The sequence below is a fragment of the Crocuta crocuta genome, unplaced genomic scaffold, assembly GCF_008692635.1.
Source record: "Crocuta crocuta isolate KB4526 unplaced genomic scaffold, BGI_CrCroc_1.0 scaffold255, whole genome shotgun sequence".
Lineage (NCBI taxonomy): Eukaryota > Metazoa > Chordata > Mammalia > Carnivora > Hyaenidae > Crocuta > Crocuta crocuta.
The window spans coordinates 637,291-662,245 of record NW_027530670.1 but is presented as its reverse complement, the minus strand read 5'-3'; the positions used below and the strand labels follow the sequence as shown (position 1 = coordinate 662,245).

Genomic DNA, 24,955 nt, shown 5'->3' with positions numbered 1-24,955 from the left:
AACTTGAGATAGGCTTTAGGGCATCCAATATGACTTTGGTGGCTGGTTTGAGGGTGAATCTAAAATCTAGAGACATGGAAAAGGCAGAGACACATGAAAGGTGAGAAAGTAAGAGGGAAAGGCTCTTGGAGCCATCTAGAAATCAAATTATGTACTGGATCCTCAGTCTGCGACAAAAGAGCAAGAGTCCTACAAATATCTGTTGATTAAATTTATTGCATATCAAAAGTTTCCATCTAACAATAAAGATCTTCTCCTTAGCATCCTATGAAGACTAAGTTTTCAATTATAGAGAGACTGAAAACCTGGGGATGAAGAATTCTACCCCCTCATCTTCTTTATCACATGTTTCCTGGCACTGAAAAGCCTTTATGGTGCAGACAATAGGGGGAGAATGTCAGGTAGTGGGGGTACACTTTCTTCTCAAATATCAATTCTGCATATCCACTTAGACTTCTCTTTCCTTGAGTTATAAGACATGCTGCTCCAGACATTACCTGTGGGAACCACTCAGAGTCTCCCAGGGCTTTCAGGAAGGTCACTTCTGAGTCAGTAGGGATGGTGCTTGGAACACAAGCCCTCATCAATTTTTTAAAACTGGCTTTTACTTGTCGGATGTCATGAAATTCAACAGGAACAAACTCACAATTTAAAGCAAATTCTAACTTGAAGTTCTGTGGGCGAAGATGCAGAGAATTAGGCATATGAAGTGCTATAGGTAAAAGAGCACTGTTTTTAATGGCAATACTTGAAGATGTACAGTTAGTTGAGGCCAAGTAGCTGTAGAGGTTGCAGAGATCAAGAAAGTCAATCTTGTGGCTAATGTGTCAGTGTTACTGGAAAGAGCCATTCAGTAAGGTCTTGTGGTTTGACTTGGCTTGCTGTCATTCTGAGAATCTGGAGAGACTACTGGTAGGCTGGAACCTGCTGGAACTTATAACACCAAATATAAGCCAATTATAAGGCCATGAACCTGGAGTCTAAAGAGGAACCAATGTCACGTGGACAGCATGATTAATCCAAAAGTAAGTCTTCCAAGATATACACTGTAATGAAAAGGTAATATACTGTTGAGGTTTCAGAACTCTACAAATTAAAGTTTGTGAACATATACATATTTGTTTCTTATTATGTAAGTAAAATATAGTCATTGTAAAAGTAAAAAAAAAAAAGTAGAGATAAACATTGAGAAGGCAATAAAAATCACCATCTCATTGCCCTAAGATTATTAACATTGTAGTTACTCTTTTAAAATGAATAATGTAAAATTTTACATGTAGTAAAATCTGAAAGGCTTTCTGACTTCTAGCTTTGGGACAATATTTTTTTTCACTCAATATGACACATGTATCAATCTATATTTATTTGAATACTTTTATCATTTACATATTTAATCCATATGGAATTTATTCCATGTGAGGTTGCATTTGTAATTTATAAATGCTAAACTGATGGCCCTTTGACCTATTTTGTTTTGATAATCTTGTTGCCTAGTTCTGAAGATTTAAAAACTCTCCACCTTCTCATCCCAAAGAATGAATTAGTTTTCTCATACTCTTTGCACTTTCTTCACATTCTACCCAAATTACTCTATTGTATTATTTTTTCTTATTTTTTTAATGTTTATTTATTTTTGAGAGAGTAAGAGAGACAGAGAGAAAAGGCAAGAGCAAAGAGAGAGAGATGGAGATCACAAGCAGGAGAGGGGCAGAGAAAGAGGGGGAGAGGTAGACACAGGATCCAAAACAGGCTCCAGGCTCTGAGCTGTGAGCAGAGTCCAATGTGAGCCTCAAATCTACAAACCGTGAGATCACATCTTGAGCTGAAGTTGGATGCTTAACCGACTGAGCCACCCAGGTGCCTTGGATTATTTGTTTTTCTAGGAATAAAACTGCTTTCAGGAGATTGAGTGTACAATGTGAATGTAATTAATACTACTATTTTAAAACACTATTTTTAAAAAAGGTCTATTAAAGTTTTAAAATAAAAAGCAAAAACTCCTCATTCTTTTTTTAAAATGACATTTCTAATATGAATTAAGAAAAAGATTTCTTTGTCTAAATAATTCTACTTTTAAAAAAGGAAGCTAGCCTAAAGAAATAATCTGAAACAAAGAAACAAAACCCTACTGAACTGTATCTCAATAAAAAAGTAAAAAAGTATAGGGGCACCTGGGTGGCTCAGCTGATTAAACATCTAATTCTTTTTTTTGTGATGTTTCATAATTTATTTAATCATTGCTTTATTTTTTAGATATTAAGATTGTTTTATATTTTTAACTACTAATAAATAATGTGCAAAAACATCCTTGAATATAAATCTTTGTATGTGTCTTTGATTACTTTTTGGACTACCACTAAAGGTAACATGTTTTCACAGATTTTTAAACATTTTATTTTTTGAGAAATATATTTCTTTTTAAAAATATTTTATTATTTATTTTTTTAAAATATAGTTTATTGTGAAGTTGGTTTCCATATAACAGCCAGTGCTCATCCCAACAAGTCCCCTCCTCCATGCCCATCACCCATTTTCCCCTCNCTTCTTGATCCATTCATCAGTTGATGGACACTTAGGCTCTTTCCATGTTTTGGCTATTGTTGAGAGTGCTGCTATGAACATTGGGGTACATGTGCCCCTATGCATCAGCACTCCTGTAGGCCTTGGGTAAATTTCTAACAGTGCTATTGCTGGGTCATAGGGGAGCCTGTATTGTATTGCAATACAATCCACACTGCATTGCAGATTGACTGCACCAGTTTACATTCCCACCAACGGTGTAGGAGGTTGTCCGTTTCTCCACATCCTTGCCATAATCATCCAATTCTTGATTTTGGCTTAGGTCATGATCTCACAGTTTGTCAGTGTAGAGACTGCTTCAGATTCTCTCTCTCCTCTCTCTCTCTGCTCCTCCCCTGCTCGTGTACAGGTGCTCTCTTTCTCAAAATAATCAACATTAAAAAAACCTAAAAAACGATATGCTTGCTAATGTTATTGGAATTTTACATATAGAAGATAAAGAAATGTAAACATCCAACAATATGGAATGCTATGTAGTGATTAAAATAATCCATATAATCCACTACCACATGATGTGAAAACATGTTCTTCTTCTTTTTTTTTAAATGTTTTATTTATTTCTGAGAGAGAGAGAGAGACAGGCAGGGGAGGGTCAGAGAGAGAGAGGGAGACAGAATCCAAAGCAAGCTCCAGGCTCTGAGCTGTCAGCACAGAGCCCAACGTGGGGCTTGAACCCACGAACCGTGAGATCATGACCTGAGCCGAAGTCAGACGTTCAACCAACTGAGCCACCCAGGCGCCCCTGAAAACATGTTCTTTTTTATTTATTTATTTATTTAATGTTTTATTTATTTCTAGGAGAGAGAGAGAGAGAGAGACAGGCAGGGGAGGGTCAGAGAGAGAGGGAGTCACAGACTGAAACAGGCTCCAGGCTCTGAGCTGGCCGTCAGCACAGAGCCCGACGTGGGGCTCGAGCCCACGAACCGCGAGATCATGACCTAAGCGACAGTCGGACGCTTAACCGACTAAGCGTCCCAGGCCCCCCTGAAAACATGTTCTTTTTTATTTATTTATTTATTTAATGTTTTATTTATTTCTAGGAGAGAGAGAGAGCGAGAGAGAGAGAGAGAGACAGCGTGAGCAGGGGCGGGTCAGAGAGAGAGGGAGTCACAGACTGAAACAGGCTCCAGGCTCTGAGCTGGCCGTCAGCACAGAGCCCGACGTGGGGCTCGAGCCCACGAACCGCGAGATCATGACCTAAGCGACAGTCGGACGCTTAACCGACTAAGCGTCCCAGGCCCCCCTGAAAACATGTTCTTTTTTATTTATTTATTTATTTAATGTTTTATTTATTTCTAGGAGAGAGAGAGAGCGAGAGAGAGAGAGAGAGACAGCGTGAGCAGGGGCGGGTCAGAGAGAGAGGGAGTCACAGACTGAAACAGGCTCCAGGCTCTGAGCTGGCCGTCAGCACAGAGCCCGACGTGGGGCTCGAGCCCACGAACCGCGAGATCATGACCTAAGCGACAGTCGGACGCTTAACCGACTAAGCGTCCCAGGCCCCCCTGAAAACATGTTCTTTTTTATTTATTTATTTATTTAATGTTTTATTTATTTCTAGGAGAGAGAGAGAGCGAGAGAGAGAGAGAGAGACAGCGTGAGCAGGGGCGGGTCAGAGAGAGAGGGAGTCACAGACTGAAACAGGCTCCAGGCTCTGAGCTGGCCGTCAGCACAGAGCCCGACGTGGGGCTCGAGCCCACGAACCGCGAGATCATGACCTAAGCGACAGTCGGACGCTTAACCGACTAAGCGTCCCAGGCCCCCCTGAAAACATGTTCTTTTTTATTTATTTATTTATTTAATGTTTTATTTATTTCTAGGAGAGAGAGAGAGCGAGAGAGAGAGAGAGAGACAGCGTGAGCAGGGGCGGGTCAGAGAGAGAGGGAGTCACAGACTGAAACAGGCTCCAGGCTCTGAGCTGGCCGTCAGCACAGAGCCCGACGTGGGGCTCGAGCCCACGAACCGCGAGATCATGACCTAAGCGACAGTCGGACGCTTAACCGACTAAGCGTCCCAGGCCCCCCTGAAAACATGTTCTTTTTTATTTATTTATTTATTTAATGTTTTATTTATTTCTAGGAGAGAGAGAGAGCGAGAGAGAGAGAGAGAGACAGCGTGAGCAGGGGCGGGTCAGAGAGAGAGGGAGTCACAGACTGAAACAGGCTCCAGGCTCTGAGCTGGCCGTCAGCACAGAGCCCGACGTGGGGCTCGAGCCCACGAACCGCGAGATCATGACCTAAGCGACAGTCGGACGCTTAACCGACTAAGCGTCCCAGGCCCCCCTGAAAACATGTTCTTTTTTATTTATTTATTTATTTAATGTTTTATTTATTTCTAGGAGAGAGAGAGAGCGAGAGAGAGAGAGAGAGACAGCGTGAGCAGGGGCGGGTCAGAGAGAGAGGGAGTCACAGACTGAAACAGGCTCCAGGCTCTGAGCTGGCCGTCAGCACAGAGCCCGACGTGGGGCTCGAGCCCACGAACCGCGAGATCATGACCTAAGCGACAGTCGGACGCTTAACCGACTAAGCGTCCCAGGCCCCCCTGAAAACATGTTCTTTTTTATTTATTTATTTATTTAATGTTTTATTTATTTCTAGGAGAGAGAGAGAGCGAGAGAGAGAGAGAGAGACAGCGTGAGCAGGGGCGGGTCAGAGAGAGAGGGAGTCACAGACTGAAACAGGCTCCAGGCTCTGAGCTGGCCGTCAGCACAGAGCCCGACGTGGGGCTCGAGCCCACGAACCGCGAGATCATGACCTAAGCGACAGTCGGACGCTTAACCGACTAAGCGTCCCAGGCCCCCCTGAAAACATGTTCTTTTTTATTTATTTATTTATTTAATGTTTTATTTATTTCTAGGAGAGAGAGAGAGCGAGAGAGAGAGAGAGAGACAGCGTGAGCAGGGGCGGGTCAGAGAGAGAGGGAGTCACAGACTGAAACAGGCTCCAGGCTCTGAGCTGGCCGTCAGCACAGAGCCCGACGTGGGGCTCGAGCCCACGAACCGCGAGATCATGACCTAAGCGACAGTCGGACGCTTAACCGACTAAGCGTCCCAGGCCCCCCTGAAAACATGTTCTTTTTTATTTATTTATTTATTTAATGTTTTATTTATTTCTAGGAGAGAGAGAGAGCGAGAGAGAGAGAGAGAGACAGCGTGAGCAGGGGCGGGTCAGAGAGAGAGGGAGTCACAGACTGAAACAGGCTCCAGGCTCTGAGCTGGCCGTCAGCACAGAGCCCGACGTGGGGCTCGAGCCCACGAACCGCGAGATCATGACCTAAGCGACAGTCGGACGCTTAACCGACTAAGCGTCCCAGGCCCCCCTGAAAACATGTTCTTTTTTATTTATTTATTTATTTAATGTTTTATTTATTTCTAGGAGAGAGAGAGAGCGAGAGAGAGAGAGAGAGACAGCGTGAGCAGGGGCGGGTCAGAGAGAGAGGGAGTCACAGACTGAAACAGGCTCCAGGCTCTGAGCTGGCCGTCAGCACAGAGCCCGACGTGGGGCTCGAGCCCACGAACCGCGAGATCATGACCTAAGCGACAGTCGGACGCTTAACCGACTAAGCGTCCCAGGCCCCCCTGAAAACATGTTCTTTTTTATTTATTTATTTATTTAATGTTTTATTTATTTCTAGGAGAGAGAGAGAGCGAGAGAGAGAGAGAGAGACAGCGTGAGCAGGGGCGGGTCAGAGAGAGAGGGAGTCACAGACTGAAACAGGCTCCAGGCTCTGAGCTGGCCGTCAGCACAGAGCCCGACGTGGGGCTCGAGCCCACGAACCGCGAGATCATGACCTAAGCGACAGTCGGACGCTTAACCGACTAAGCGTCCCAGGCCCCCCTGAAAACATGTTCTTTTTTATTTATTTATTTATTTAATGTTTTATTTATTTCTAGGAGAGAGAGAGAGCGAGAGAGAGAGAGAGAGACAGCGTGAGCAGGGGCGGGTCAGAGAGAGAGGGAGTCACAGACTGAAACAGGCTCCAGGCTCTGAGCTGGCCGTCAGCACAGAGCCCGACGTGGGGCTCGAGCCCACGAACCGCGAGATCATGACCTAAGCGACAGTCGGACGCTTAACCGACTAAGCGTCCCAGGCCCCCCTGAAAACATGTTCTTTTTTATTTATTTATTTATTTAATGTTTTATTTATTTCTAGGAGAGAGAGAGAGCGAGAGAGAGAGAGAGAGACAGCGTGAGCAGGGGCGGGTCAGAGAGAGAGGGAGTCACAGACTGAAACAGGCTCCAGGCTCTGAGCTGGCCGTCAGCACAGAGCCCGACGTGGGGCTCGAGCCCACGAACCGCGAGATCATGACCTAAGCGAAAGTCGGACGCTTAACCGACTAAGCGTCCCAGGCCCCCCTGAAAACATGTTCTTGAGATAAAGAACTTAGTAGTATAACATGAGTTCTTTTCTATTCATTTTTTAAAAAAATGTATAATAGTTTGTTTACTTTCCAGTAAAACCAGGTTCCTTTCAATTTCTCAACTATACATAAGGTAGGTATGCTTATCTTATAAACCAGAAACTATCAACCATAGTGTTGATACACACTAGGTCATAATGAATTTGTTACTAACTATAGGTATTAAAGTATATAAACTGAAAAAGGTAAATAAGGGCAATTCAAATTTTTTATAATAAGCCACTCTACTTCTTTGCTTTTCTATATGTCTCCTTTGGGGGAAGAAGAAAGTACCAGGTTGCAACTAGCCAGCACCATGCTAGCCAGAATGTGGCACATGTCAGACAGGTAAGGACTACCCTCTACTGACACAATTCCAATAAATAAAAAGGAAAACTTGAATGGAATATAGAAAGATTCTAATAACTACTGTGCCAGAATGGTGGATTGTATGGTGTGCCAGAATTATGTATGTATGTATATGTATATTAAAGTTTATTTATTTATTTATTTAGAGAGAGTGAGTGGAGGAGGGACAGAGAGAGAGGGAGATAGAGGATCTGAAGCAGGCTCCATGCTGACAGCAAAGAGCTTGAAGCAGGGCTTGAACTCACAAATGGTAAGATCTTGACACTTAACCACTGAACCACCCAGGTGCCCCAGTGGAATTGTTTTTAAAATATAATACTTTATTGATAAAGGAAAGAAAAAGGGAGAGACAAATAGAATGATAGAGAGAAAGAGAGAAAGAGAGAAAGAGAGAAAAAAATTTTAAAAGGCATGAAGGGAGAAAGAAAGAAAAAGAAAGGAAGGAGGAAGATGGGTGAGGGGTGGGGGGAGGGAAGGAGGAAAATGGGGATGAGTCCCAAGGAGTCAGTCTTTCTTACTCATATACGCATGATCATACAGCTAATCTGAGGACAGATGTGCAAAGGCAATGGCCGAAGTGAGAATTGAGGAGACAAACCTTGGAGAGTGATTCAGGTCATGAATAAGTGGTATGATGAAGTGTGGAAAGTCTGTGCTCTGGGAAACACACTGGTGCCAAAGAGGCTGTACAGGCAACCCTGGATTACTGTTGAAAAGTGTTCCAACTATTTTCTGGATATAAAGTTATCTGCTGTATCAGAAGACACATGTGCATACTTAAAAATTTAGCACTACCCAGCAGTTTCATGCCCTCTACCCTAAAGGTTGTGACTAAGTGATTGCAGCAGTCCTGGCAGTGGGAGAGGAGCTAGCAAAGCCAGCTTGCCATAGAAGAGATGACTCAGTCATTGGCATCTTGAGAACCAAGCATGTGGGATCCTGCTCACAGTCTCTGTTCCACAGTTCAACTGAAGGTCTGTCTCTATTGCCCACTGTTAGCCCACTGACTGGAGCACTGGGCTAAACTCAGGGGATTTCTGAATTAACAAATACTTTCATTTCCCACAAATATATCAGTAGTAATGAAATCTATTTTGTAATGTGTGAATTGCAAAAATAAGCCCAAGGAATTGTTGCTTTCAGAGGTAGACACTATCTTTACAACTTATAGGACCTGAGCATAGTAAAGTTCGGTAGCACAGTCACTTAAAAGTAAGAAAAGGGGAGCATCTGACTCTTGATTTTGGCTCAGGTCATGATTTCACAGTTCGTGAGGTTGGACTCTAGGCTGATAGTGCAGAGCCTGCTTGGGATTCTCTCTTTCCTTCTCTCTCTCTGCCCCTCCCCCACTCTTTCTCTCTCAAAATAAATAAATAAACATTTAAAAAACAAAAGTAAGAATAAAGTTGATTAGCATATTTTGAAATTTCTGACATGTCTTAGGACATGTGTCTCTAGCCTTACAAAGTTAAAAAAAAAATTAACTTAGAAAATAATCTTGGCCTTCTCTTGTCTTCATATGCAGGGCCACAGCCTTCTTCTGTTTACTCTTCTACCCTCCTGTAGCTTTCTTTATCAATAGGGATCTACTTTGCTAGGGGCACAGATTTCTATGGAAGCTGAACTAAGACAATGGAAAAACACTGCCCAAATAAGCATTATTTCTTTTTTGAATGTACACTTCCTAATATTCCTGGTGTTTATGCTGATTTTTTCATGATTATGTGTAAGTAAGTATATTTTTGTGGCTAATAAGTATGCATATATGCATATATCTCTAAAAAGTATATGCAGACATACATATGTATGAGCTAAAAATTTTTTTGAGATTATTAACTCCAGGTTAAGAATCTATGCTGTAAAATGAAATTTCTAGGAACACTGTTTAAGATAAATTTTATAGACTGCCTTTGTGTATCCATAAAGTTTCTAAGCGAGAAAAAGAAATCTTACCCTTAGTTGCGACTTTTCACCAAATATATAAAGGGCTGCTTGGCGTTTCAAGAGTTGGTTTTGCAGGTAGGTGCTGTTACTAAAGGAGGCCGAGTGGTCCCTGCCTGCCAGCCGGGCGCCAACATCAATGAAAGATGTTGGAGAACTGATGAGGCGAGTGCTAGAGCGAAGACTTGCCCATACACCTTCACAAAAGCCAAAATAATGAAGTGAGATAAATCTGATGTGGGAATGCCACTGAATAGGGAAAAAGATGTATGCTCTGTAGGGACAATTTTAGAGGTAATAGCAAGTTAATTCACCTAAGTAATCATGGATCATACTGGTCATTGGTTGTTTACTTTTGCAAATATAAGCATTATTCAATACAGCATTTCCAAATCACACAATCTTAGGGTTAGAGGGAGCTAAAAAGTCACCAAGCCAATCCTAGTTTTTGTATTTTGATATAAAGTCAGTATTTATAAGTAAATGCCGAGATCACGGACACCAGGAAACAAAAAAACGCGGGTAGAAGGCAACAATGTGAAAACATGGAGTGAATCAGTTTCTCAGGGTTTCATGAAAGAAGGAACACTCTTCTGCTTTAGTCAGTCAATGCAACAAGGAATCTAAGATTAAGTAATAAATTAGAACTTTACTACATCTACTAAAATCAGAGGCTGGATCTAGAATATTTGTGTGTCATGCCCAAATGACATAATTTTAAACTAGTAAAGATACATTCTAGTCTTTTTGTCCCAGTATCCATGAAAAATAATGAGAAGTTATAAATTTAGTAATATGCATTTCACTGATACGTAGAAGGCTTTATTTAAAATTTATAGTCAAAAGCAGATGTCCTCTAAGGGAAAGGCCAAAGCTAAGTTACTAGAAGAATCTCATGTTATAAATGGACCTTAATTATATTAATTAGAAAAATTGTATTTCTACCTAATATTCAATATTGAAACACAAAGGCAAACACTAAGCCTCGAACATGACCAGCACTGTAGTAACTTCAAAACAACAGAGCCCCTTATAAATGCCCGTGGACTATGGTGCTCATGCTGGTGATAGGGTCATTGGGTATAGGACACTGTCACTGCTTCTTTACAGTGGGGTTCCTTCTCTAGACTTAGAAAGGCTCTTTAAGAAGTTTTAATATTTGCCAAATCAAGCCATGTTTCTAGGTGACTAAAAGTCACCATAATAATGCCTGTCTCATCTGCTTCTTTCTTTATAAGCATTTATAGGGTCAGGAGACCAGTTTCTAAGAAAAGGTTTTGTTTAATGGATTTGTTTTTCAGATTTTTGCTTAACATGGATGAATCTTTCTATATAACTTATGAGTTTGTCTTAGATATTATGGCAAGTGTTTATAAATGGAATCACAGAGAAAATTCAGAATGTGGATGAAAATAAAGGACATAATTTGACAAACAAATGTAAAAAAAGTCACTTGTAACAAATATGCTTTCATATGAAGATGGTTAAAAAGAGTGACACATCAGGACAGATAGTACAGTACCTTGATTATGGACTCTTCCCTTAGTTGAAGATTTGGGATTTGACTGAGTAAAACATTTATCTCTGTACCCATGCACTGGTAAGTAAGATTAAAGACATAAGGAGGAATGAAATGTAGATAGCAGCAAACATCAGAGTAAATTGAGTACGAGAAGAATAGGTTATTTAATTTTTGAACTTGAGTTAACATAGGGGGAAAAATGTAAATATAATAAAAGTAGAAAATGTGATTAACAAATAAAAAGCCGCACAGTCACACAAAAAAAGAACTGAGTGCCTGTTAAATGAAATTTCAGCAACTGATTATAAGTATTATAAGCACAATGAAATGGATAGCACAGCAGAGCGCCACTAACAAATTATACCAAATGGAATAAGCTTTTGAAGATTGTCATTTGGCAAGAAACAAATTTATATAATAAAATTAAGGCATTTAGAAGGGGGTAAATGTTAGGAATGCATTGGCCCTAGTATTTAAGGAGGCTGATTGTTTGGCAAATGCTATGTGTTGTACAACACGTTTGTTCTTTGAGCAAGGTCATCATATCAGGAATGAAGCTCTAGTAACCATTTGGAATAACTAAGGGCATATTTTGCAGTAAAGCATCAAGCATTGCCACACTACTTCTTTTTTCCTTGTCATTTTGAAATTGCATTTATTTTTGTTAGTTATGAGCAACAAAAATTCATGATCTTGTGACAATACCCAATGCCACTAAAAAATACAGCTTGTGATGGTTGAAGTAATGACTTCTCCTAAAATCCCTACTTGCATCAAAATGATAGGCAGTATTAGAGATAACACTTTTGTAATTTGAGTAATATTGTTTTTTCCCCAACAGAAAAAAAGTGCTCCGTGAGTAAGGCAAACTTTGCCTGGTACAAAAGCGGTGAGCAGTAGGTTACAGTTACATGATTTCCTGAGCAAAGGAACTGCTCAAGTCAATTAAGGAAAAACGATTCTGTATTTATTCAGGATTGAAAACTTTAACAGCAGTATTATTAAGCTGTATATTGCAAAGCTGCATATGACATAATTTGGTAACAGAAAAGTCATTAGCAGTGGTTTTTCATTTTCTATCTCACTCCTTTGTAAGTAGAAAATGAAAGGCATTATTGGCTTTAGTGGCCAAAGCATTCAGAAAGCCAAGGGTTGTGGAGGCGCTGGCTGACTGCACACAGGGAATTCTACTGCAAGACAGAACAAAGGCCATGGGACAATGTGGTAAAGGCACAAGGCCTCCTGTGTGCTGGCTGCCTGCTCTCCTTTTTGCTAAGGTTTTGAGCTTCCTTACTGGAATATGGGACACTAAATGCTTATAGTGAAGTTCGAGTGGTTGGTTCTGGATTCTGAGATACTGTTCTCTGAACATATACCACTTTTGTATGTTAATCTCTCTGCCTGGAACTACTTCTCACACTTCTTTATCTGACAGACTACTTATCCCCTAGGAACAATGTGAATTCCTTGGAAGTGCATTCCTCACTGTCCCCAGAGTAGTAGAGAGCTCTACTTGAACTGTGATCACATTGCATTGTGATTATTAGTGCATTTTATTCTACTAGATTTTGTGCTCCAGAGGGTAGGGCGCTAATATTTATTCCTGTATCCATGCTGAAAGCCTAATAATATATAAGTACTAAACACATTTGTTGAGTATTTTCTTTTTGAAAATTGATACATCATGAGCTGCTGTGGTCCCTTTACCATATCTTCAACTCTGATTGTTTGCCCTGATTATTTGCTCTGATTAATAATAAAATCACAATTATAGAGGCTCATTAATGAAAAGCTGCCAAGTGTTTATCACATAGCAGAAAATCAGCAATGGAAAAATGGCGTGTATGGATATGGGGCCAGCAGAGGGCTTTGAGAACTGTAACCCCATGGGGCATTATGCTAGTGCTTTGGTGGTTAGGTCTATTTAGCTTCCTGAGTGATTCCTGTGTGTCAAATACTTGTCCTGACCATGTACCACTGGCCTGGAGTCACGTTTTTTTCCAAGCCATAAGGTCCCCACTTAGTGGTTTTAGTAATCAATTTACTAGGACAAGTCAGTATTTATTAAAAAGTGAGATTAGAATTTGAAAATACTATTTGCACTGCATGTGGTATAGATACCGTTTCATGAAACTTTTGTTTTAGTATATATACATTTTGCCTCGTGACAGTATTACCTGATATAATACTTATATACTGTAATATAAAATGTATTTTTAACTATGAATCATGATCAAATAAGTTTATAGACTTAGAGCATTTGCCTTCTATCTCTTTGCCCTAGGCCTGTGAAGAGCAACCTGGCTTAAGGCAATTTAAATGCAAATGTAGACTTTTTTTCTATTTCAGTGGAGTAGCAGGCAAGTATAGCTTAAAACAACAATAATCAGAACTAACATTTACTGAGATCCTATTATGAGCCAGTTACTAAGCTAAGTGCTTTACAGATATTTCATTTATTCCTCATACTCTAAAGCTAGATACTATTTATTATCTGCACTTTACAGATGAGGACCTGAGCATTAAGAGGTTTCTTAAATTGCTTAATATCACACATTAAGTGGTAGTGCTGTAGTCTGAATTTGAATGTAAGTGTTTTGTCATGTAAGGAACTGAGTGGCTCTGGGGCCATCTAGCAGGGGCTGGCTGAGGGGATCACCTCAGGGAAAAATTGGTGCTGCTCACCTCACCCGTGGAAATGCACTGGTGTTCAAAGGAATGTTTCCTAAGCACTGGTATTGGTTCCCTCTACTCTATTCAGGCCAAGGAGGGGAGGAAAGATGGTTGGGTGGGATGTGGGGATGGGTACTGAATTCATCCATGTGCATCAGGTACAAGCTCTATTCAGTGAATGCTGTATTGAAATGGGCTGAACCAATCCCAGCACCAGTTATGCTGTTATTTGCTAAGTGATCTTGGCCAGGTCACTTCATTTCTCAGAGCCTCTTGAAATATATATCCTAGAGATTATTACAAAATATCACATGGGAGCAACTGAAGGGCCATGGAAATGTAAAGGATGAAAAATTAAAAGGCTGCCTCCATGTGGCAACTTCTCAAATATACTGAGCTGCTATACTTTTGTATTTAAGAGGTAGTAGTGTTGATTTCCGCATGACATTTTTCTAGTCAACAAAATAATTTATCCAAGTTGTAAGTATATGCATTTTCCCCATGGGGCTCAAAAGTGATTTTAATTTAAAATGAAAAGAATGTGTGTGTGTGTTTTTAACATCCTCACTTTTCCTTAATTGGTTCTTGTGTGAAAAAGGTTGCTTCCCCTGCCTTAGGAACTCATCTACATGCACACAGAATGTAAAGTGATCACCCTGACTGAGAAAAGGGTAAAGGAGAAGGTGGGAGTCATTTAAACTCTGGCTCAACAGCAGGGTGAGAAAGGCACACAGTGAAAATAGCCTAAAGAAAAGACCAAGACCTAAGACTCTACGATGATGAAAGGAATGAAAAGACAGTATAGATACATAGAAAAAGGAGATAGTTAGGAGGATGGGCTCTTCCCATGCAGAGTGGATAAGGAGCTTCTGAAGAAGTGGTGCCTTGCTATCTGGAAAAATGAAGAGACTCTCCTTGAGGGTGGGAAAAAGGAAATGAACTATTTGCAGGGTGTGCAAGCATCCACACATAGTTTGGCCCTGGCCCATATGAGTATGTGTCTGTCTGGCATGGTCATGTTAAGAGGGAAACTTTTAAAACTACCCAAATTGCTTGCCCAGTCCATTCTTACTATTCAATGTGAGGAAGAATGACACTGTTGGAAGAGACAAAGGAAGCAGCTCTCGGGATCAGAGAAGAAGCTGAAGGCACTGGGAAACAGAGTATCTCATCTTCCAGTTAACCACTGGGACCTTGGGAGATCTGGGAGGCTTTGGGATTGAAGAATTAAGAGATGGAAAAAAAGAGTAAGATTTACATTTCTGGATCCTAGTTTAAGATATCAGAATGATGAGTATTTGGTTAGGAGCAAAAAACTGTCATGAGGAAACACACTAAGTTCACAATAATTTTCAGAAGAAAATATTTGGGAAGGGTGTCCAAAAAAATAATTATAACCTCATTATGTATAGAATAGGTGAGAAACAAATTAAATAGGAGATTTTGACCCTAAGAGGTAAATATAGCTTTTTAGGTACTTTTGAGGATAGCAAAGAATGAGCTCATGACTAGAATGTAACCACAAGTGGGGATCCCCTTGTATAAAAAAGGCTGAGTCTGAGGCCAGTATTTAAAAAGAGAAGATAATGTAGGTGAAATACATTGGTGAATGTCCATGAGCCTTAGGTACTAACATAGATGAGACCATTTTGTATCTGAAATTTATATTACAAGTCATCTGGCCAAATGGAGGAATAAATTATGTGTTCTTGATGAAGTTGACAAAGGCAAAACTCAAGAGCAGAGCATGGAGAAACTACTGACCTGCGCTGCTGACCATATAAACTTTCAGATGGTAAGCAAAGCAATAAGTGGAACTACAGCATTGGGCCAAATTCTGATAGGAGCTCTTGGTAACAGAAATATCAGGCAGGAATTCCTGCCTATCTTCTAGCTCAAATTCACCAAGAAAGAAATCAGAAGAACGAGTCCCATATCTTAAACTTTAAAACAATGGTATTTAAAAATTCCTAAGAAAGCTATAAATGACTGTTATGGGTTAGACTGTATGCCTCCATCCCAATTCATATGTTGAGGTCCTAATCCCCAACGCCTCAGAATGTTGCCTCATTTGGAAATAGGGTTATTGCAGATGTAATTCATTAAGATGAAGTCATACTGGAGGGGGATGGAACCTTAATTCTATATGATCGGTGTCCTTATATAAAGGGAAAATCTGGAGACAGACAGAGAGGGAGAACATCATGAAAAGATGAAGGCTGATACCTGGGTGATGCTTCTACAAGCTAAGGAATGCAAAAGATGGCTAGCTAGCTACCAAAAACAGAATCATGGAACAGATTCTGTCTCATTGCCCTTAGAAGGAACCAACCCTGACAACATTTTGATTTTGAACTTCTAGCTTCCAGAGAACCATGAGACAAATGTTGTTGAAGACAACCAGTTGGTGGCACTTTGTTACAGTAGCCCTGGAAACGGATACAGTGACCTTTAGGCCCAAAACACTAATTCACAAGATGAGCGAAGAAGGTTGAAAGCTATTAGGAAATCCTGTAATTACAGAACATTCTGATGAGGTACGAAAAAAGTACCTAAAGAACCAATATGACTGCCAGGAGACAGGCAGAGTAATCCAGTTTTTCAAAAGGGGAAAAAGTGAATTTTGTAAAAAAAAAAAAAAAAAAAAAAAAAGTCTTCCTTTATGTTGATTCTGAACTAATTCTAGAATGGATGCTAGTGGATAATTTATGATTACTTATGAAAAATCACTAATTCCTATAATGAGTCATGGTAAACTAATCATATAATCTTTTGTGATATAGTTAACACTTGGAAAGACTGGAAAATACTGAATTTAAAAGACAGGCAGAGATTTAGAAATATGGGTCAGGTGAGGTTTTTTAGTAGGACTTTGAACTGCTATATATTAACAGATCAATCTCTTTCTTCAGGGAAGCTTCTATAATATTTTGATGAAGACTTTTGCCCTTACCTCTGGCTGTTCAGTATTCTTAAACAAATTATATGACATAAGAGATCAAACTGATGCATGACAAGAGGCTTGGAAAAATTTCTAATACCAGAGGCAGACAGAATCAGGATCCAAAGTCTAAAATAATAGTTCATATAAAACAAGACGGAATTTTGTAGCTATAGTTCAAAGTACATTTAGGTTCAAAAGCCAACCCTCAAGGCTAGTACTGTACATTGTTAAGAACAACAGCACATTGGAAGAGATTTTAAGTGATACTAATCTAAGTGTGGGTCAACCTATTGATGGGGCCATCCTCATATCTGATGTAATCTTAGGCTGCACGAGTTCAAATCTGTGGAGAGTTCACGGAGTGACTAAGTTGGTAAGTAGTTGGTAAGTGGAATGAAGCTCTCAGAGTGAAAAGATAAGATCAGTTTTTAAATACAAAGGGCTGGTGTGTGGGAGATTAAGATTTAGAATTTTCTGACTGTAGAGGGCAGAACTAGGATCAATAATGTAAAGTTACATACAGGCAGATTTTTAGATCAACATGAGAAAGAATTTTCTAACAAATCTAGAGTTGTTTGCAAATGCAAGGGACTACTTTAGGAAGAAATGAGTTTCCTATTACTGATGATGTTCAAGCAGAACTTGGGTCATTCACTTGGTACATTTTCAACATTTTCAAGGGGATTAAGCATTGCATGGATGTGAGAGAAAAAGCCCAAGATTCTATAAATCCATTGTGAAATAAGAGGTTTTACAATCAAGATACTTGCTCTGGAATTACCTCCAAAAAGTAAAAGCATCTCACAATCTCCAGATACAAAAGTGGACCACCTTTGGGGCTACAAGAGCAAGTACAGGCCTTTCTTTATTTCCTTATGCCAGCAGCTAAAGCTCAAAAGGAAAAAAAGAGTAACCTGGATATCATTCTCTTCTGTTCCCTAAATTAGCATTTCAGAGAACAGGAATAAAAATTACAGGGATTGGGGAAGCACAACTCTTTGGGTCTGGAATTACTTCTTTCTAGCTGCTTATGCTTCTGTGATCAGCCTTTCTGCCCTGCAAACCTGAAGCATTGTGGAGTACTCACAGGGCTGACCATTTAGACATCCTCCCCTCACCTCCCACTGCTTCCAAAATCATCAATAGCTAAGATTTCAGCAATTATTATACCTCTTGTCCCATGAGGCTAAACTCTTCTGTCACAACATCAGTAACAAATTAGATCATTTATTTAGAAAAGGATAATTAAGAACAATCTGAACCATAATTAGTCGATTTAGAGTATCACTGTCTAGAGTAAAGTTTTCTGATTTTAAGGTTGTATCAGTGCTCAGTTATAAAATCAGTCTTACTAACCTCCTCGAGCAAAGCTATTGGATGGGTTTACATCCAAATGTCCTGGCACTACCTGCTTAAGCACAGTGGACATTCTTGAAGTCCTCCTTTCAGTCCCTGAAAGTCAGCCAAAAAGAAGAACAAAAACCATGTCGTTCAGGTTAACATTACTCAAATGACAAAAAGTTATCTTCATGTGTAGCATGTCTAATTGCTGCCAAACATTGTATTTTTTAAGTACCCAAAGCTTTAATAGAGATAACAAGGCACTGTTACTATTTCCTCAGAGATACACACATTTGCAAGATTATAGAGAGTTAGGTTTGGCAAGTGCAATCAGAGAATTTAATGATAAATGAAGCAAGGCATGCATGGTGTTACTTTACAAGAAAAGCCACTTTCTGCTTATGTTGAGCTAAGTCAAATAGCTGATTAAGCCAAGGAGACCAACTTTTCAAGTCACATGCTCCTGTGTCTAACACATTAGGGTTACCTCTACATGAACCCTTTGGGGTTCCATCACATGATAACTGAAACAGAATATTAGTACAAGTCTTAATGGCTTCATCCAAATCTAATAAAAACAAACTGTACTACAAATCATAAAAGGTTGCAGAAATTTCAGGAATTTTAAACTTATACATGATGATTTACTACCTAAGCATTTAATAATCAGGTGTTCAACTTATACATTCAACTTTGTAATAATACTTAAAGTCTATGTAAAATAGATTGTAAGAAAAAAGAAATGACTTTGTTTATGTTCCCCACTCCTATTATTCTTTTAAAAAGAAAATAATTGAATCTCCACATTTGGTTACTGTTACTAGACATTAACAGTGGTATGTTGATTTCTAGGTAAAAGGGGCTAAAGTTATAGTCCCACAGGGTAAAACTCTGAGGGGTTATAATGAAGGAACAGTATAAATAACTAAAGAGACTAAGCCAAGGAATGAATCTGACCTTTCGTAGTTGTCAAGAAGAAAAGTATTATCAAATCTTACCTGGAGACAGAGCAAGTGCTGGTCTGACAGTAAGGGTGTTATTGCCACTGAGTTTCTGTTGGACAGAAACTGCATTCAGTAAGGCCTGCAAGTATTTTTCTTGTTCTATGCTACTGGAAGATTCTAAAGAGGAGGTAGGAGCTATAAAAGAAAAAGGTAGTGAATAAAACAAACTGTCTCTATGTTAAGAGATCTACCTACTTACCTATCTTATTCTTTCTGTGTATCTTCAAATTACCACACCCAAATACAGAAACCAGCTCCATTTACAGCTGTAAACTGTTAAATGGCCATCTTCCTATGATATTGGTTTCACCACACCTACTTCTTGTTTGTCTCCTCATCCTCCCAGAAAGAGCCCAGGTCTGGACAACCAGCATAGGACTGTCCTTCCAAGAACTGGTGTAGTTATCCTGTCCATACTACTGTTTGGAAGCAGAGGATGGAATGGGTTCCCCAGGCATCCCAGAATGGCACCCATATCAGTAGTTTTCTTCTAATTCTGCCACAGAGACCTAACAGGGCACATGAACTTGTAGGAGTCTGTTGCAGGAAGAGTGGAAGAAGATGAGGAGAAGGTAGCAACAGCTACCGCCAGATTCCCTGGTTCTTAGAGAGGGGCAGAGAGGGAATGCCTCTGTGTATGCACAGAGGGAAACAAATGTGAGAACAATTCTGGGTTGGAGGGAGTCTAAGCTGGTTTGTATGGAGCAAAGAATCACTGAAATTGGCCCAGGCACTTTAAAGAGGCATCACGAGGGACTCATTAGAAGGACAAGAGATATTAACAAATTTTCTGACATCCTGAATAAAAAAATTAGCATAATTATATTTTATAAACTTTAAGATGACATTATTATATTTTATGAACTCTAGGTTGTCATCAGTTATAAGGTACACCATTATTTATGTACTAAGAGTTAAAAACTCTTCCATTTAAGGGTGCCTGGGTGGCTCAGTTGGTTAAATGTCTGACTTCAGTTCAGGTAATGACTTCATGGTTCATGAGTTTGAGCCCTGTGTGGGTCTCTGTGCTGACAACTCAAGAGCCTGGAGCCTGCTTTGGATTCCGTGTCTCCCTCTCTCTCTGCCCCTCCCCTGCTTGTCCTCTCTGTCTCTCAAAAATAAACTTAAGGAAAATAAAGAAAATAAAAACTTTTCCATTTAAACTATGACAATTCTCTCTGATCACATCAATTTAAAGATGCATTCCAATTTCAAAGACATTATAATGTGAGCAAATGTGTGAGCTCAAAAATATGAAATATAGCAAATTTATATTAGATTAAAAATCAGAAACCAATGAAATAAAAGTTTCAATTTTTTCCAATGAAAAATTAATATATTCATCAATGATCAGTGATATATTCATCAATGCTCCTGAAATGACTCCCTTACTTTAACTTACATATGCTGTGTTCTATTCTAGCCACTATGTGGTTTGGGAGGATTTCTCAGTGTCAAAATATTTAAAAATAAATTGCCTTTAATTATAGGAGTGTTGAGACTCCAAGACAGGCAAGATGATGACAATGATGATGATGATGATGATGATGATGTGTGTGTGTGCTGCCCTCAGCTGAATGATCAAAGATACACTGGCCAACTTTTAACTTTCAGGAGGGAAATGGATGAGAAGAAAGAAGAGATATCAAAAACACATGGTTCTACCTGCTGAACCACAGAATTTGACTCCCCTCATTTCTAAGGAGTTAAGAACACAGCCATCCCTAAACTGGATCTGGTATCTTGGTGGTCTATTGTTTAATTTTACTGAATATTTACTATAAGCTAGAAGTTATGGGAAAGGTCTGCAAAATACAGCTTCTGACTGACTTCAAGACCTCAGACATAGTACTTAAAAATATCTTCAGAAAAATAGACAGGAGTACTATCTGCTTTCTTAAGTTTGCCTCCTTCTAGCTTCCTAAAATATTCTTTGCTTGAGAGTTTCTTTTAAGGCAGCATTTTGGTCATTTGTGGATTTGTTTGTGTGTATACATGTGACTTGTAGGAATGAGATAACATATCTCATATTACATGGGACAGAGAATCCCTACTTGCCTCTAAAGCTGTTAAATATATATGGATGCTTCCCAGAAGTAAAGAGAAAGATTAGTATACTCTAGTTTCCATCTGTGGATAGTTTGGTTTGCTGAAATGAAAACAGCTTAGAAATAAGACTATTATGATAATTTCTATTAAAATCCAAATACAGACAGACATATTAAGCAAGATGTCAAATTCAAGGTGGAAACCCACATTGTCAAGTAGTACATGTTTTATATTGCACAGTGGAAAAGTCTGTGTGTGAAGGAAGGCCCGATATAAGGGCACAATTGAGACTCCCAGATATTTCTTCCTTTATTTTTAGGAATTCTCTAAAGTGAAAGGATCACAACTGTGCTGTACAGAGATGCTTACCTGCCTGAGGGGAGTTCTGAGATTTGAAAAGACCAACCACTCCCTTCCCATGGAATCCTCCAGATCGGAGAAGCAGGGTACTGCTTCTTGAATTCTTCCAACATACAACAGGCAGGCGATTGTGTCGATAGCAGCGGGCGACTCTTGGTAAACTACTGTCTTGTACAGCTTGAGGTACAACTAAAAGGCCAGGATAACTTCAGGGACATGGAATGGAGAAAGAGTATGAATGGGGTGGGAGAGTGGGAGTGGGAGAGAGAAGGAGAAAGAAATGGGGAGAGAGGGAGAGAGAGAATAGAAGAACATGAATATCATAATACCATAGTAATTTTCTAAGACTCAGAAACATACTGGTTGAGGGGTAAGACATTTATTTTATTTTAATTAAAATTTATTTTTAAAGTTTTATTTACTGTGAGAGAGACAGAGAGAGCACGAGTGGGGGAGGGGCAGAGAAAGAGGGAGAATCTCAAACAGGTTCCAGCTGTTAGCACAGGGTCCATGGGGGGCTCAATCTCCCGAGACAATGACATTGTGACCTGAGTCAAAATCAAGAATCGGATGCTTAAGCGACTGAGCCACTCAAGTGCCCCAGAACATGTATTTTAAATATGGAACTTAGTTTTAACTCAGTTCTTTAGGGGTTAAGAAGAAAAGGCCTAGATAGTGAAAATAGCTAACTCATCCACTGATCTGTAGTCTTTTTTGAAATAAGTCCCCTTCAGTGATACCGCAGACTCCTGTGGAATAACCTAAGCCTAGAAAATAAAAATGCTGGGGCACCTGGGAGGTTCATTCGGGTAAGCACTGACTTTGGCTCAGGTCACGACCTCACGGTTCATGAGTTGGAGCCCTACCCTCTCAGCACAGCACCTCCATCTCTTTTCTCTCTTCCCCTACCCTGTTCGGGTGCTGTCTCTCAGAGATAAAATAAATTTAAAAAAGAAAAGAAAAGAAAAATGCTGTGTTGGGGCACTTTGGGTGGCTCAGTCAGTTAAGTGTCTAACTCTTGATTTCAGCTCAGGTCATTATCTCATTGTTTGTGAGTTCGAGCCCTGAGTTGGGCTCTGCACTGACAGCACAGAGCCTGCTTTGGATTCTCTGTCTCCCTCTCTCTCTCTGTCTCCCTCTCTCTCTCTCTCTGCCCATTCTCTGCTCTCTCTCTCTCAATACCTAGAGAAAGTTAAAAAAAGAAAAATGCTATGTAGAATTACTAAAAAGGTCTCTGCTAAACTAATGATTTCCTTTGTCTTACACACTACTTCTTGTCAACTTGAAATATAAATTGTAAGATTACTGGATTAACAGCAACTTTATGAGGATTACAAGTCAAATTGTCAATTCATTGGTCTGTTGCAGTAATAGCTGAGAATAGAGCACAGTAACATTAGCCTGTCTGAGATGGTGAAAGAACTAAAAATCAAAACCAAATGATTTTGGTCATGAGAACAGTATGTTCAAAGGTCAAAATAAGTTTAAATATTTTATTAACACTACATGTTGATAATTTAATAAAAAGGATTAGCTCATAAAGTTACAGGATATGATGCTGGGGAAATACAAAACAGAGTACTTTGTTTTTTAGAATAGGAAGCACAAGAAGATAGGCAGGTTTCAGAGTCATTTCCTTTAGTTTATTTAGAAACATTACATTAAAGAGACTTCACATTAATAAGCTCCCAAACTCTAATCCTATATATTTGTGTATGTGTTTGATCTTTTTTTTTTTTTTAAGTTTATTTATCTATTTTGAGAGAGAGCGAGACAGTGGGTGTACAAGTGGGGGAGGAGAAGAGAGAAAATTCCAAGCAGGCTCCACACTAACAAGTGCAGATATGGGGCTCCAATTCATGAACTGTGAGATCATGACCTGAGCTGAAGTTGGACACCTAACTTTAGACAGCCATCCAGGTGCCCCATGTTTGATCTTTTTGTGGTTAAAATATACCTAATGTAAAATTTAATGTTAACAATTTTTAATTATACAAATCAGTGTCATTAAGCACATTCATGATATTGTGCAACCATTACAACTATCCATATCTAGAATTTCTAATCCTTTATCTTGATGTAAGCCAGTGACGAGAGGAGGGGGAGAAAATCCAGTTTATTGACATGTAAAGTCATAGCCTTCTCTATGTTAGTGAATGCCAAACTAACTTTTCATAGTTAACCAGAGGTACCTTGGAAGCATTCTGAAAGCCTAGCACCTCGGTGCCCTAGGAAGTTATAGGCTGTATTTTTTCTAATACCACAAAGAAGAGAAGCAATTCAATCATTATAGCCCTCTATTTCTTTTTTTTAAAATTTGTTTTATTAAATTTTAAAAAAATATTTATTTTTGAGAGACAGAGAGAGAGGGAGGGCATGCACACATGAGCAGGGAAGGGGCAAAGGGAAACAGAGAATCCAAAGCAGGCTCAGCCCTCTGAGCTCAGAGTCCGATGGGCTTGAACTCACAAACTCACCACGAGATCACCTGAGCTGAAATCAAGAGCTGAAATCAAGCCACTTAACTGACTGAGCCACCTGGGTGCCACTATTTTTTTTTTTAATTTAAATTCCAGTTAGTTCACATACAGTATAATATTAGTTTCAGGAGTACAATATAGTGATTCAACACTTCCATATAATACTCGATACTCATCAAAAGTGCACTCCTTGGGGCGCCTGGGTGGCTTAGTCGGTTAAGCGTCCGACTTTCGCTTAGGTCATGATCTCGCGGTTCGTGGGTTCGAGCCCCGCGTCGGGCTCTGTGCTGACTGCCAGCTCAGAGCCTGGAGCCTGTTTCAGAATCTGTGACTCCCTCTCTCTCTGACCCTCCCCTGCTCACGCTGTCTCTCTCTCTCTCTCTCCTAGAAATAAATAAAAAAAAAAAATTAAAAAAAAAAAGTGCACTCCTTAATCCCCATGACATATTTCACCCATCCTCCCACCCACCTCCCTTCTGGTAACCATCAGTTTGTTCACTAAAGTAAAGAGTCTGTTTCTTGGTTTGCCTCTATTTTTTCCCTTTGCTCATTTGTTTTGTTTCTTAAATTCCACATATGAATGAGACCATATGGTATTTGTCTTTCTCTGATTTATTTTGCTTAGCATAATACTTTTTAGCTCCATCTGTGTCATTGCAAATGGCAAGATTTCATTCCTTTTTATGGCTGAGTAATATTCCATTCCACTTCTTTATCCATTCATCAGTGGATGGATACTTGAGCGGTTTCCATGATTTGGCTATTGTAGATAATGCTGTTATAAACACTGAGGTGCATGTATCCTTTTGAATGAGTATTTTTGAATTCTTGGGTAATTACTGGATCATAGGGTAGTTCTATTTTTAACTCTGAGGACACTCCATACTATTTTCCAGAGTGGAGGCACCAGCTGGTGTTCATACCAATAGTGCAAGGGGGTTCCCCTTTCTCCACACCATTGCCCACACCTGTTTTTTTTGTGCTTTTTATTTTACCTATTCTGACAGGTGTAAGGTGATACCTCATTGTAGTTTTGATTTGCCTTTTCCCAATATCACTAATGAGTGATATTGAGCACCTTTTTATGTGTCTGTTAGGCATCTGTATGTATTCTTTGGAAAAATGTCTATTCATGTCTTCTGTATGGCCCACTATCTGTAATACCATTTTAATATCTATTCTCCTCCCACTTGCTTCTAGATACAATGAATTTGTATATTAGACAAAGGAGTGATACTTAATGGCTTTGGGTATTGCCTCAGTACCTGGGAAAGAACCAGCACATCCCTTTACTCCC

At 39.6% G+C, this 24,955-nt stretch overlaps 1 protein-coding gene across 2 annotated transcripts in view; it reads right to left on the bottom strand.

Annotated features, from left to right (window-relative positions):
• The window catches only part of SBF2 (SET binding factor 2), a 499,779-nt gene that overhangs the window by 30,605 nt on the left and 444,219 nt on the right, over positions 1–24,955 (bottom strand). The window contains exons 27-31 of one of the 2 annotated variants that reach the window (XM_077769129.1): positions 21,188–21,384; positions 18,764–18,904; positions 17,781–17,876; positions 9,298–9,482; positions 498–674 (exon numbers count right to left, since the gene is read on the bottom strand). In XM_077769129.1, the coding sequence (XP_077625255.1) occupies positions 498–674; positions 9,298–9,482; positions 17,781–17,876; positions 18,764–18,904; positions 21,188–21,384 (796 nt within the window). The remainder of the gene's footprint in view (positions 1–497; positions 675–9,297; positions 9,483–17,780; positions 17,877–18,763; positions 18,905–21,187; positions 21,385–24,955) is intronic. The other variant, XM_077769130.1, reaches the window with a different exon arrangement.